The 13954-nt window shown below is 39.1% G+C and overlaps 1 protein-coding gene across 2 annotated transcripts; it reads left to right on the top strand.

Annotated features, from left to right (window-relative positions):
* The first annotated feature begins 4147 nt into the window (after nucleotides 1–4147).
* LOC129790011 (uncharacterized) lies at nucleotides 4148–13750 on the top strand. Of its 2 annotated transcripts, none has more exons than XM_055827162.1 (8): nucleotides 4148–4665; nucleotides 9344–9666; nucleotides 11334–11639; nucleotides 11711–11975; nucleotides 12041–12179; nucleotides 12242–12571; nucleotides 12635–12820; nucleotides 12886–13750. In XM_055827162.1, the coding sequence occupies exons 2-8, from the start codon at nucleotides 9609–9611 to the stop codon at nucleotides 13297–13299; spliced, it is 1698 nt and encodes a 565-aa protein (XP_055683137.1). In that variant the 5' UTR covers nucleotides 4148–4665; nucleotides 9344–9608; the 3' UTR covers nucleotides 13300–13750. The 2 variants fall into 2 exon arrangements, with proteins under 2 accessions (XP_055683137.1, XP_055683138.1); XM_055827163.1 differs by having other exon boundaries at nucleotides 9322–9666.
* The last annotated feature ends 204 nt before the right edge of the window (nucleotides 13751–13954 follow it).

The following is a 13954-nucleotide window of genomic DNA, read 5'->3' as shown; positions in this document are numbered from 1 at the left end:
GAATGCTTTGTGCTTCGTCGAGGTATATCTTTGGCTGTGGCATATCTCAGGTCCCAGGAGGGTGACATCGGGGAATGTGGATGGAAGTTGAAAGCTTTCGCTGGCAATAAAATGTCTTTCGCCCCACTGCTTTCACCCCGAATTCATCCACCACAGCATGTTGCCAACCAAGATGGGGCGAGGGTATGAGGGTGAAATTTTCGAAGACGAATAGAGATGATGCTTGAACGTGGGAAGAGATGCTGAGGTTCTCTCGCGTGTGAGTCCCCGTGTTGCACCTAATTCAATCACAAACAAGCGCTCGCTTTTCACGCTGCATCTCATTTCATATACATATATTAAACTGACGAGGGGATCATAAAAAAATAGGAATTTTTCCTGTGAAAAAGATCTTTTATTTTCTGAATTTGTGGATGACATCACACAATTTCCATGAATGAAAGACAAAGTTAATATATGAGAATCATAACGATTAGAATTCCAATTCATTGAAGTTCTTTTTCTTAAAGAAAATGTTTGGTATTTGTGATAATTTTCCTAAAAATAGCGACCTTTTTGATCGATTGAAAATATTCAATTTAGTATATAATGTTTTGGGTCACCGATAGAATCCTCGAGTGTATAATGTCCATGTTGATTGAAATGTTGCTGTGTGGAGTCTTGTGATAATCTTGCTAATCGATTTTGATAATTAAATGCTCCCCATATGGAATCATACCCACACCACAGGATGAAACGCCTCTGGGCGTTATAAGCAAATTTGTATGTTGTATCGCTATCCCTTTGTTGTGCCATCTCTTGTGGCGTCCATGCCGCAATAATGAATTTGGCAATTCATCATCAATTCTGCCGTTTAGCCCACATCAAACGGAGGCGTCGAATGCTCTCTGGGTGCTGTTGACGATGAGGATGACAAAACCGATTTGCATTATTTAAATGATTTCCGCACCCCATTGGCAGGAGTTGGTGGATGGTTTGTGGCGCATACACAACGGACCACCTCCTACCCCATTTGGATGAACACAAGCGCTGAAATAAAGCAAAAGGCACTAGGCATTGCAACTTTTCATTTGTTAAATTGAATGAATATTATTTTATGAATATTAAAAATAGCTCAGCCAAACATACTATGCTAATTTTTCTCTTAATTCAATACATAGCACGATCAGGTTGGCAGATTCTGATGTAAATGTTCATATCACACCGTATATAAAACCATAGATTTTTTAAAGTGATTTCTTCCCTAACAATCCTAAAAATGCATAAACTTTTAACAAATATATCTCTTTTTTTACAAGATTATTAAAACTTTATTAATGAAACTCTTGGATCCTCAGGTGTGATCGCACAAAAAAAAAAAACAAAAAAAATCATAACTCCATGTCTTTTATTCTTCGATGCTGTTTTTATTTCAAAATAAAACACTTCCGGATTCATTTTCTAACAATTGGTTAAAACAACGATTTAAAGTAAATTAATTTAATAGGATACCCGAGCATACCTATATTGATTCATCTGAGGATTCAAAATAAAGTGAATTTTGGGTGTACTGATAGCTTGTGAGTTGCATCCCTCTATGGTGCTGGGTGGCAGAACAGCTCGATTGCCCCCGTAATACCCCTGAAATAAATATATGTCTGTCGGTGGTTATTACAGGGTTCACTCGTGCGCTTTCCCCGGGGGAGGTCGAGCCTGGCGAGTCCGCATTGTGGATCCCATCGACCCCCAAACAAGCTCGTGCATCCCCAACCATGCGATTTCCTGCCGCTTCTGCACACTGTGTGGTCTCGCATGCCACTTCCACGCGCCACATCCACCCAACCGCCCACTTTTTGGCACAAACAACAAATTGCACGCACTTATACTCCTGTGTGTGCTCCCGACACCACCACCCTCGCATCAGGGGTGAACAATGTGAAAAATTCTATCTCTGTTTTCCATGAGAGTTTGGCTGTGGTTTAGGTGCGCATCCCACCCATGAGGGGCCCCGACCTCTCTCTCTCCTGTGGTGCTGTGTTGTACAAAAAAAAAGCGTGGAATTTTTGGGGAGAAAGAAAAATCGAGGGTGGAATAAAGTCTATTGAAATTCCCCCCTGTTACGCCACGAGACGCCTCCAGACAAATTCGCTGGTCGAGGGTGGCTGTTTTTTTTTGCACGTTGAAATGGGTGAAACTAAATCCACCCAACACACCGTCTTTTCGCTCAGCATGATAATTCGGTTTGGGGGCTGAGATTGAACGGGGGAAAGGGATTCCCTGAAATGTTATCTGCACATCTCTGAAAACAACCCCTGAGGAATGATTTTTCAGCATCCATGCGGTGAGTGATCTGCAGCAATTTTTACTATTTGCGCTTGGAGATGTATACACAACCCTCCCAAATTCCACACAAAATAAAACCCAAAAATTCGGCATAGTAGAGGAAAATTTCTTTTTATATGTACGCCTTTAAGATGTATAAAAAATGTGAATGTTCATAATTCGTAAATTTTAATCATTTTAATACAGAATAATTACATACTATCGTATCAAAATTCAAGCAAAATTGTAAGTAGAAAATTAAAATAAAATTTTTCAGTTTCATAATACAATATCCATAAAGTTCTAATGTTCTGTTTTTATTCATTCCATCCCACTCCATCTAGGTGATCTTTTACATTTTGATACAGGTTATCAGGGTCAATTTGTTATGATGAAAGAAAAAACTTCTTCATTTAAAAAAAATCATTTTGTGTATACTCACGAATTTTAATATTCATATTGAAAGAGAAATCAAAATTGAACAATAATTTTCATAGCAAGTCACTCCGCAACTACCCTCAAATATGTATACAATTTAATTTTTTGCCACTTTTTGCTTGCTGAATTAATCATGATTACCAATTTGTAGTAAGAGCGGCATCGATTGAATTTGCTATGCTCAATTTTGCAAAAATTTCTACGAATCCGCGCGGGATGGCAAAAAAACGCGGGGTTGATTATCAGTTAATTAACATATTAATTGCTTTCATTTGGGCGGGAGCAAAAAGCACCGTAGCTTCGGGTGGATGATGGCGTGCGGAAGTCACTGTGGTGGCGGAGTTTTGCGGGTGCTTTTGTGTGAACGATTTTTCTGTGCGGCAAGGAAAGAAGTTAAAGTAGGGCGCAAATGATGGTGGTGGGGGTGGTACAGAAGGGTGAGTGAGATTGGCGGAGCGGAGAGACAATGTGAAGCCACCCTCCACTCACCGGAAACTTCCGGCCATCCGTGCCACCCTCGGAGCGTCGGGCAAATGATCCGTCGGAAAGTGACATGGCAAGGGAGCGTCGTCAAAAACAAGGCGCACAGTTGACTGCTCGGTTTGGAGCGGGCGTACGCCACCCACTGAGTGCTCGCTCCACTCGAAATGCCACGTCAACGACACACGGGTATCCCATTCCACAGAGCAGCGCGCCAACACGCTGCTGAGACGAGCAACTCGATGCTCTCGGGGGTGGTACAAAGGGTTTCTCATTGGTAAAAATATACACATTCAAAATATTTCGAATAAATAAATATTCCAAACGGAATTTATTTATTTTACATTGATTTTGTAAATAATATGAAAATGATAAAAAGATTAAATTAAATATATATAAGTTTTGGGAATTATGACAAACTAAATTTTATAATTCGTATTAACTTACTAATTCTGGCTTTGGTAGGACATAAAATTTGTCTTGAATTATTAATTAGACAGAATAATACATTTCTATTTTTTTTTAAATTACGAGTACGTTACTCATTATGATTTATCTTTTCAATTTATTTTATTTAGCAGGGAAAATTAATCTTTTATTGAACTTTGTTAAAAAAAAACAGATCAGCATTTAATAGTCGAATAAATAAAATAAAAAATAAAATTTTCAAATAAATCATGATCATAATAATGATCAATATGCTCTAATGATAAATTCTCTAAACTCTAAAAGGATATCATTTTATGAATTTAAAAGTTTTCCAAATAATCCATCCTTTTAGCCGGATAAGTATTTCACAAAGCGAATAAAACGAAATGCTCAAGGAGTGTGTGGAATGATGTGCCTCTTGGACGAAAGCCATTTCCACCACAGCGCCGACGTCCTCAACCTTTCCATCGTCGTCGTGCTCGGAGACTCAACCTCATCGGCGGTGCCAACAACGGCAGCACACAATACGGTGACGCTCCTGATAAGTGCTATTGAATCTTCATACCACCCACCGCCCGTCGACGCTCGGCGTCGTGTGGCAAACGCTATATTTCATGGCGCGCCGAAACGTGTGCTGTGCAGATCCGTATTAACTCTCAGCTCTCTCATTTTGTGGGTAACTTTCGCAGTTCCATTTGATCAGCCAAGAGCTTCTCTCTGTAAATCAGTCGGTCGAGCGACGCTGTGCAGTGAAGACGTGTTCTCTCGCATTTCCTTTACTTTCGTGTAGTTCGCCTTTCCGAGAGACTCTTCTGTGTGCACACCAAGGAGTTTTGGTCGCTTTTTTCAAGTGAATTTATTTCTTTGGTGAATTTGGTGAGACGCGCACGACATCCAGAAGGAATTCCTCTGAGTGATTTTTTGTCGCGTGTGCTTGGAAGACAACCCCTCGGGAATATCAACCCTCGTGGATTTCCTTCAACCCCGTCCCACGCAGATTCAACTTGCGGAGTTGTGGTGAGGAATCTCAAGTGTTTCCGTGAGAAAGAAAATACAAGAAATTCCGTGTGGGTGGCGCGAGATCTTAATTCGAATTAATTCAGTATTCGATGTTCGATGTTGGTGGAAAAAAAGTCATTAATCACTTTTAGTGATGAAGGTGCGAGGGATGAATTCCACGCAGACTAAATCCAAATTTTACCCTCTCTCCCGTTTCATGCGTGGAAATTTGAGGTGGGAATTGGGGGTGAAATGGTAAATGTGACCGTGAGGAATGGAAAAAGGAGCTACAGGAATTTCACTTTAATAATTCATGAAGCTTTGTTCCGATACACCGTGTTAATTACAACAATTTTCAGCTGAGTGTGTTTGTGTGCTTTCTTGTGGATTTTCCCGGTGTGGCATGAAAAATTCAGGGGACTCGGGGGGCCGCGCAGCCAGCCGCAGCAAGTGGGAAAAGTTCACCCTTCGTATCAATTAGTCGCTCTAATCATGACACCATCTCACCTCGGCTCATTTCTCTCGCCCACACCTTTTCCGCCCCACGCGCGAGTCCTCCGACGATGTGCCTTATCATAAAACCTCGCACAGTTGTCGGAGTGACTTCTTCGCTCTCTTACGGCCACACAAAAACACTATTCTAACTCCCAAGAGTTCCCCCTACTGAATTTTCCATTTTGTAATCGCCTCGAGGGAACCACACGGATAAACTCCTAAGAAAACAACCTAAAAAAAGTACAAAAACATTCTTTAAGATAGAAAAAAGTTGAGATAAAAGATAATACAAAAAGTTGAAGAAAAAACACATGAGATTCGTAAGGATAAAAAAATAGATTCGAGTGACAAAAAAGATAGATTTCGCTGTGAGATTAAATTTTATAAAAAGATAAAATAAAAAAAAAACTAAAAACTCTTATAGAATAGTTTGAACGATTATAAAAAAGCAACAGTTATGATTCTTTTATATTTACAATCTTATAAGAAAATTATTAATATATTAAAGGAAAATTAGCTTTACAATCTCGTTCAGTGTTAAATTTTTTTGTAGTTTACCTACGTACGTAATATACCTAATTTTATTACTTTAAATGTTTTTTTCAATGTGCGGCGTATTTTTATGGAAGACAAAAAATGAAAGAATGTTTTATTTCTTTTTGCAAATTGATGCTTAAAGTTTTCGTGAATAAAAAGTTTTGAATTTGATAAGATCTAGCTTTTTTCCATTTCCCTAATTATTACTTTTTTTTTATAAGAACACAAAAAAAACTTATCAATGGGCCTTATTCAGCGACCAAGAAACCCTTGAAATTCGCTTGAAATCTTGAAATTTCAGTACAAAATTTAAAGATTTCAAGGGTTTCTTGGTCGCTGAATAAGGCCTAATATTTAGTGATTTTTTTTAAAGTTTTGCTATTAGATAAAGTTCATTTTTTGAATCGTTTTTGATGTATTTTTTTTTTCCTGGGAATTTATCTTAAAACAACAGAATATTAAATCAACTTGAAAAACTAAACAAAATTCTTATAGATAGAAAATTTTCAAATCAATAAAAAATTGTACTTTTTTTAAAGTAAACTAAAAAATAATTTCCTTTCGCAGAACGATAATCATTCATGTTTGAAAAAAAATCCTGCACAAAATTCTTACAATTTTCTGTTGAAAAATAAAAAAAAGTAAATTCTCGTGCAATTTTTTCTAACCAGAACGTATACCTAAATTTTTTTTAACACCACACGGGAAAACTTTCAACGTTCGCGTGGAATAGCAAGAGAGCACCTTCGAGTAATTCCGACTCCCCCCATTCCATTGTTTTCCCACCCTCCGGAAAATCACACTTGGGTCGCTCGCATCCGTCGCCGCAAATTTCCCTCCCTTGTGCGCCACAGAGTAATAGCCCCATTTATCAGGGCACTCACACACGCACGAGGCGAAAAGCTTCACCCGCACACACGCTCATCGGCAAAATAATCCCAACCGCCAGTCCCACGAGTGGGCGACACCCCACCCAACTACTGAACTGCAGCCCAGCGCAAAAAAAATGTACGGGTAAGCTGACCAAGCTTACGAGAGCTGTGTTTCTTTCAGTGTACCAATTTTGTGAGAGCAAACTAGAACGCGAATTTGTTTAAATACATGCAAAATCGGGAAAAGTTGAAAAGTCATCCCCCAAGAAATCTTTAAAACGCCATATCTCGGGAACGGCTCCATAGATTTTTGAGTTTGAGCTATCGTTGGAAAGGTCTTAACCTCAACTATAACATATTAAAATATGAAGTAAATCGATAATGGCATTTTCGAAATATTCGAGTTCGAAATTTTCGAAAATTTTGATTTTGACTTTAGCGCCTCTCGCGGTCATTTCTCGAAGTTGCAATGTTCTAGACATTTGTAGGGCTTCACGAAACCTTTCATTTGCACTTAAGTTGATCAAAATCGGACTTGTAGAACCCGAGATATGACATGCCAACTTTGGAAGGCTATATCTCGAGAACGGAGACATAGAATTTCTTCATTTTTGGCATGGAGCTAGATAATATGGTCAGCTATAACATATCAAAAAATGAAGCAAATCGATAATGGCGTTTTCGAGATATTCATCGAAAACTCATCGAAAATTTTGTTTTTGATTTTTGGCCCCCTAGCGGTCACTTTTGAAACTTCGGATGTTCTAGAGAGTTGTAGCGCTTGTTGAGAGCTTTCATTTGAGCCTGGGTTGATCGAAATCGGTCAAGCCGTTTTCGAGTTATGATCGATTTTCGACAAAAAATTGTGGCGGCCATATTGACTAAACGGCTTGACCGATTTTCGAAAATGAGGTATCGTTGGAAAGGTATTGATGGCCCCTACAACATATCAAAATTTCAGCCCTCTAGCTATAATAGCGGCTGAGATATAGCGAAAACAAAATTTTGAGGTTATTCAAAATGGCGGACGGGAGGGTGGGGGGGTGGATTTGACCTCATAATCGGATTTCTTCAGGTCGATATTTAAACTTTGCCGTTTACCGCAAGTCTCTATCTATCACCGTTCTCTTGCAATTTAAATTTATAATCCGGCCGGCCGGCCGGACGGACGGACGGACGGCCGGCCGGAAAAAAAATTTTTTTGGCGCATACGTTTTTTGGAATGTGGGGACCCTAATTCGTGCTCATCCCAAGTTTGAGCCCGATCTGACGACTTTCGATTTTGCTCGGTACACAAAAGCTGTGTCTGAAAGAAACACAGCTAAAATTCCACGCCAGTTCACCCCTCGTCAGCACCCGGTGGCCCTCGAGCAACCCCGACCACTCCGCAAACCAACTATAAAATATAATGTGTCGCTCAGTGGAGTGACGACGCCACCAGCGATTGAATCTCTGGGTCGGGCGCAGTGGGAAAACGAGCGCAAATGGGGTGGGTGGTCGTAGAATGTGGATGGAAAGAGGCATCCCCCACTCCATGTCAGAGTTTCTCAAACTTCAATTTGCAAAAAAAAAAAGTTTTTTTTTTAATTGTATGGCGTAAATTAGAATTAGTTGGTATTTCACAAAACTGAAATGATCAATTGTATTAAAGATCGGATTTTCCCACTTTCTCAGATCAATAGTTATCAATAATATAACTATATATAAAATGACACATAAATATTCAAAATCGAGCCTTTAGGTCAGCGCATGACCCAATGGACCTTAAAGTGTTAAGATTGGACGTGAGATGTTAGGACTAATGAGGGATTAAAAGAAAAGAGGCCTGATCCTTTAAAACATTAGAAATTCATTTAGAGGGTAAAAGTAGGAAAAAATCAATTTTTGTGGAGCGCTTTGAAGGAAGGAGAGAGCAAATTCTTGTTTAGCGCAACCAGCTTTAAAATGAATTTTATCACGATCGACACAGCCGTTTCGGAGGAGTTCATTTGCTACAAACCAGACATGACAAACTTACTTTTCATAAAATTTAATAATTATTTTGTGGAGGAAAAGTTTTTCTGCAAATATGTTGAGAAAGTGTGGCATGATTGTGGTTGATTTTCATCGTCACTCGCGTGTTATGTTTGTTTTTTCCCCCCGGAGTGTCACATGATCTCTCCCACACCATGAGCATACCGCCCACAACGCCCGCGAACTTCGGCACATTTCCACCCACGTGCATATTTTCCACGGTAGTGTGGGAAAAGTCCAGTGGGTGGTGCTTTTTTTGTGTGCACTTTTCTCTACTTCGCGCCACTCGCGACTGTCCATTTGGTATCCACCCCAGCCTCAACCCACGCGCGACCTGGCGCACGGGAAATTCGCGCAAGAGTGGTGAACGATAATTGCGGGGTGGTGATTCACTGTGGCATTCCGAAATTACAGTGTTTTATGAAATCATGAGAAATTTAATCGGCTAATTGGGCGAACACGCCAGTGGATGTGTAATTGCACCGCCATCCGACAATAGCGGAAAACTCACTCCCACAATCACCCCTAAATCGATTGATTTGCTTCCCTTTGCAAATATCCAAGAGAAAGCATACACACACACCCCATTGCCTTTGTCCATCTCTTACCACCAAATGCTTGATTTGTTTCTTAAGAGATTAATGCGTAAAATACGGACCTACCTTTTAAGGATTTTTTTATTGGAGTTTTTATGATTTTTTTTCTCACTGAAGATTTAACTTTAACAATTCTTTTGTAATTTGATTCTAAAATGGAGCTTTTCTTTTCTTTATTTTCAGAAACAGCTATCTGGGTGCACTCCTTTGGGGATTCTCCATTGTGTGGTGCACATAGTGAGGAAAATTATAAACTCATCTGACTAAAAGACACCACCCCCCGAAAGTTTTCCCACTCTCAAACAATTAATCAGTTGTTTGAAGTGAAAATTCCACGGTGAAATTGTTGAATTTGTGTGAAGTGAAACTTGCGCTTTGGGGGAGGAAAAGTGCAAGAAAAGTATGAAAAGTTGAGCAAATAGTTGTTCCTGTGCAGTCCCTTGAGAAAATGACAGCCAAACGTGAAAAGGACTACGGAACGAAAACGAGTAGCAAAACAGGATCAGGTAATTAATATGAGAAATTGACTTTGGGGATTAACCTCGTTTTCCGCAGCATTTCCTTTGTGTCTTTAGGGGGATGTACTCCAGGGGTTCACAAGGGGGTTTGCCACGGAGACGTGAAGAGTATACTCCGGAAAATCATGGATTATAGACGAATTTCTTACCCATTCATGGGGATTTATTGTTGACTATTTGTTGTCAATAGATTCCACATAGTTATTTCCATGGGGATGTCTTTGGCACTCTGATGGATAATTTATATGGCTTCCCAAGGAGAAAATTCTCAAGAAGAATCGTATCACAGAGAAAATACTTCTTTGGAAAGTTATTTTCTCGGAAAGTATTCTTTTTACTTTAATCTTAAAAATAAATCAAGAATTTGGCATTTTTTTTTAATTCAATATTCTCTTAAAAGTTTAAAAGGCCTCAAATACAAAATGCAGAAAATTATTTGAAAACGTATGGAATTGCTTCTAATTTGTAAATTTGAGTCTATGTATGTAGTAGATGAGATAAGGAAATGAAAAAAATTGTTGTGAGAACTGGAAAACACTCAAAGAAAAAAAGGAAAAATCTCCTTCCTCAAGCAACCCTCAAACTCACTGGGTGAAACCACAAGGAAGGGCGTGTGTCTCGCCCCCATATATTTTTTACCATTTTCCTCCCTCACTCGTGCTTTTAAGCGAGTCCATGCTCTATTGCCTCCCTCTCAGCAGAGGCGGGATAATTTTAATAATTTTGCATAAGGCGCCACAAAACGCAAAAGGATGCCGCTTTGGCTTTCTTCCAGTGTGCTAAGTAAGAAAAAAATTATCCTGGGGTAAAAGGAGGTGGAATTTGGATTTTTTCCCTGTGTTGGCAGACCAAGGAAAAATTTGCCTTCCCGGAAAGTCTAAGTGTTTACATAATGTAAGACTGAGCTACCATTAACATGAAGAAGAGTTCATCCAAAATCAGTCCTATTTTGTAAAGTTGTGAGTATTTCCTTCCTCGTTGAGGATACTCCACAGTAAAAGAAAAAAGATTAATATTAAAAGAAAATAAAACATTTGGTACTTTTTAATTTTTTCATCAACTATCAAAATTATAAATCCGAGAAGAAAATGGTTGATACTCAGAAATCTCCAGGAAATGAATTCTGAGGAAAAATCTAAACGATAAAAACTTTAATTTTTAATTTAATGTTGAATTTAACAAAGTCTGGATGAAAAATCTTTATCTTTTGGAAAAAAAAACTTTCGTTTAAATGGACAAGAAAATTCACTACGATAAGGCAAAAGGTGCCAAAGGGGAGGATTTACCTACATAGGATGTATGTAGGAAGCATGTCTGCAGTCTTACATTGCGCTCATATAAATTGGAAACGGAATACTTCTTGGAATTATTTAAATCACCTCCTGGTCGCGTGTTAGGAGTGTGATGGTGGAAGATGAGTTTCTGTTTGGAGGGGCGAAAGTGGGTGGGTGGGTGGTTGAGGTGCTGGAGGGTGAGCTCCGCGAAACACACGAAACCACTTGTTGCACGATGATTCTCCAACTACCCCACAAATTGCTTCTATTGTTCGAATTCCACGCTCAAGTGAACTCGGCAGAAAATAGCCCAATGTCCTGCCCCAGATGGTAGGAGTGTTAACAGATAATTTTCTCAAAGTACAACCATATTTGTTACAGATCTCAATTCAAACGCTAAAGGAGGTTCAGTTGGCTCCCTGCCTGCAAATTCGGCATCATCACCAGCAATTGGATCATCACCTTCGTCGGACACACTAAAGCGCACAAACAAACCCCTAATGGAGAAACGAAGGCGTGCAAGGATTAATCAGAGTCTCGCCATACTTAAGGCTCTCATCCTTGAATCTACGAAGAATAATGGAAAGAATGCAGAGGGACAACCAAAGCATACAAAGCTAGAGAAGGCAGATATTCTTGAGTTAACAGTCAGGCACTTCCAGAGACACCGAAACTTGGATAATCCTGGTAAGACGGAAGAATAATGCAGAGGGTTTAGTAAATTAAATGATTTTATTTTATTTTATTAATTTGTTTAGCCATCGATAAATATCGTTCTGGTTATACGGATTGCGCAAGGGAGGTGGCAAGATATTTAGCTACCCCAGAACCACCGCCTTTGCCAAGTGTTCCAACTCTAACGGATGCTGGCTCCAAAGCTAGGCTACTCAGGCACTTGGATCAGTGCATTGCAGAAATTGATACGGAAATTTGTCCCATCACTCAGACAAATCCTCTTCCACCCGCTGGCACTGATGCAAAACTCAACAACTACTTTGGCTCAATGGAAAGTCTAAAGAAAAAGTAAGTTTTGTGAACCTCTATGAAGAGATTTAATCTAAAGTTAATGCCAATAATGTTTTAAATAGTTCTGATCCAAATACAATGGACTACAGCAGCCAGGATTCAACTAATCCTATCGATTTCAGCAAGAACAGTCGTTATGATCTTCCCGAAAGTGATCGCACAGGAATGGCTACATTTGCTGCATCCGTTACTCCTCGCGACGTAAGCAATTCATCAAAATTTAGTTTATTTTTTGAAGTTTAATAAATAGAAATTATATCCAGATCCAAGATGAGAACAACAACAGAGGCAATCGCCAGACGCCAGATTCCAATTCCGCCCTCAACAATATTGAAGATATGATTGAAACAAACGAAATCGCAACAACGTCCACATACGGAAGCTTTTCAGGAGGTAAGCTGCATCCAGCCACAGCTGCTCAAAAATTAATTGGAGGCAAAGGACAGAAATTTCCAAAAGGCCCAAATGGAACTATATCTCCCATCAATGTTCCACCAATGGTGAATGGGGTTAATCCCCTTGGAATGCCACCTGATGGAGCACTAATAGCACCAGAAATTGCAGAAAAGGAAGGACACGTAGATTACGTCAAGGTAAGAATTTTGCGGGAGAACTTTCCAAAAGAGCGCAAAGCACAAAAAAAAATTTCCTTTCAGTCTGAATCTTTGAATGGTCAGTATCATCAGATGAGACTACCTGATGGGCAGATGGTCCTCTTGCTTCCACCCCACTATGTCCAACTTGCCGCGGCTCTTGGCTTAAATTCTCAAGCCATGATGGATCCCGCTGCTATGACGGATTTTGAGAATCTCATCGAATTGAATCGAAAACAGCAGCAACTTGTAAGAGAGAACATCAATGTTGCTGTAAGATCTTGATGATAATTTATTGTTTTTCTGGTTTGTAGAATCCTGCTGAAGCTGCCAACATCCCCGAGGCTATCTACTGGGAGCACTATCGAAAGTCCATGAGTCTTGCACATCAGATCACCGAGAAAGCTTCCATGGGAGATTGTAGAAGTCTCGAAGCTCGATCCCCAGTTAAAGTCACCGATTCCCCATCCTTGCCACCCCTTCCTGGACCCATGGCCAGTGGTGGCAAGGAGTATGGTGACATGGAAGTTGATGAGGCAGAAAATATTGAGGATAAAATCCCAATTGCACTCACAACGTGCAAGGCAATCGAGAAGAGTGAGGATAAAGTGGACGAACGAAAGTCTCCGCAATTTGAGGTTCAAAATCAGAATAATCAGAATCTCCTAAATGAGAATGTTGAGTCTCGAAGCTCAAACGGAAGTGACGACATGTGGCGGCCATGGTAATTTTCTTCGTCTCCATGCATAGTTCGATTCGAAAGCATCGAATGCAAACCCCAATGATCTCCAATTTTAATTTATTTATGTAAAATGTAAAATAGCTCCCCAGCAGAATAGAAGAAGAAAACATTGTAGTGTTTTAGCATTTAGGCATTAAAACTTACTAAATAAATGCTTTAAATACTCGTATGATGTAAAATAGTGCAATAAGGATTACAATATAGATCACAAGTGGATGTTTAATATTTTTACTAAAAAAACCTACCCTTGCGTCTCACGAAGACTTTCATTGCACTTTGCATTTAAATGTGTATTTTGAGATAAATGTGCCAAAAAAATGAATTAAAAAAAATTAAGAAATTAGTGTCCACCCCCGAGTAAATTCACTGAAAACTTTATTTGTTAAACAAGAGTTATATATAAAATAAAAATACATATACTTACAATTAAAAAAAAAGGTTTTCTTAATTTTTTATTATTAATTTTTTTTACAATTCATTTTTCATTTTGAGTTTTATTAAAAATCTGTTATGAACGTTATTACCTAAGAGTTTTAAATTAAAATGTCCCAACATTTTCAAAATATTTTCGCCATTTTCGCCTCCCGCTCTTTTGTACACATACAAAATTGTTTTATTTTTAGGAAAGCTCGTTTTTTGCT

This window comes from Lutzomyia longipalpis, chromosome 2 (genome assembly GCF_024334085.1).
Source record: "Lutzomyia longipalpis isolate SR_M1_2022 chromosome 2, ASM2433408v1".
Classification (NCBI taxonomy): domain Eukaryota; kingdom Metazoa; phylum Arthropoda; class Insecta; order Diptera; family Psychodidae; genus Lutzomyia; species Lutzomyia longipalpis.
Note: the sequence above shows the minus strand (reverse complement) of the source record. Positions and strands in the feature narration are given on the sequence as shown.

Coding starts and splice junctions, on each gene's coding strand:
- LOC129790011 (XM_055827162.1), top strand. CDS start 9,609: ATGACAGCCAAACGTGAAAAGGACTACGGAACGAAAACGAGTAGCAAA. Junction 11,976..12,040: donor ATGGAAAGTCTAAAGAAAAA/GTAAGTTTTGTG, acceptor TGTTTTAAATAG/TTCTGATCCAAATACAATGG. Junction 12,572..12,634: donor GACACGTAGATTACGTCAAG/GTAAGAATTTTG, acceptor ATTTCCTTTCAG/TCTGAATCTTTGAATGGTCA.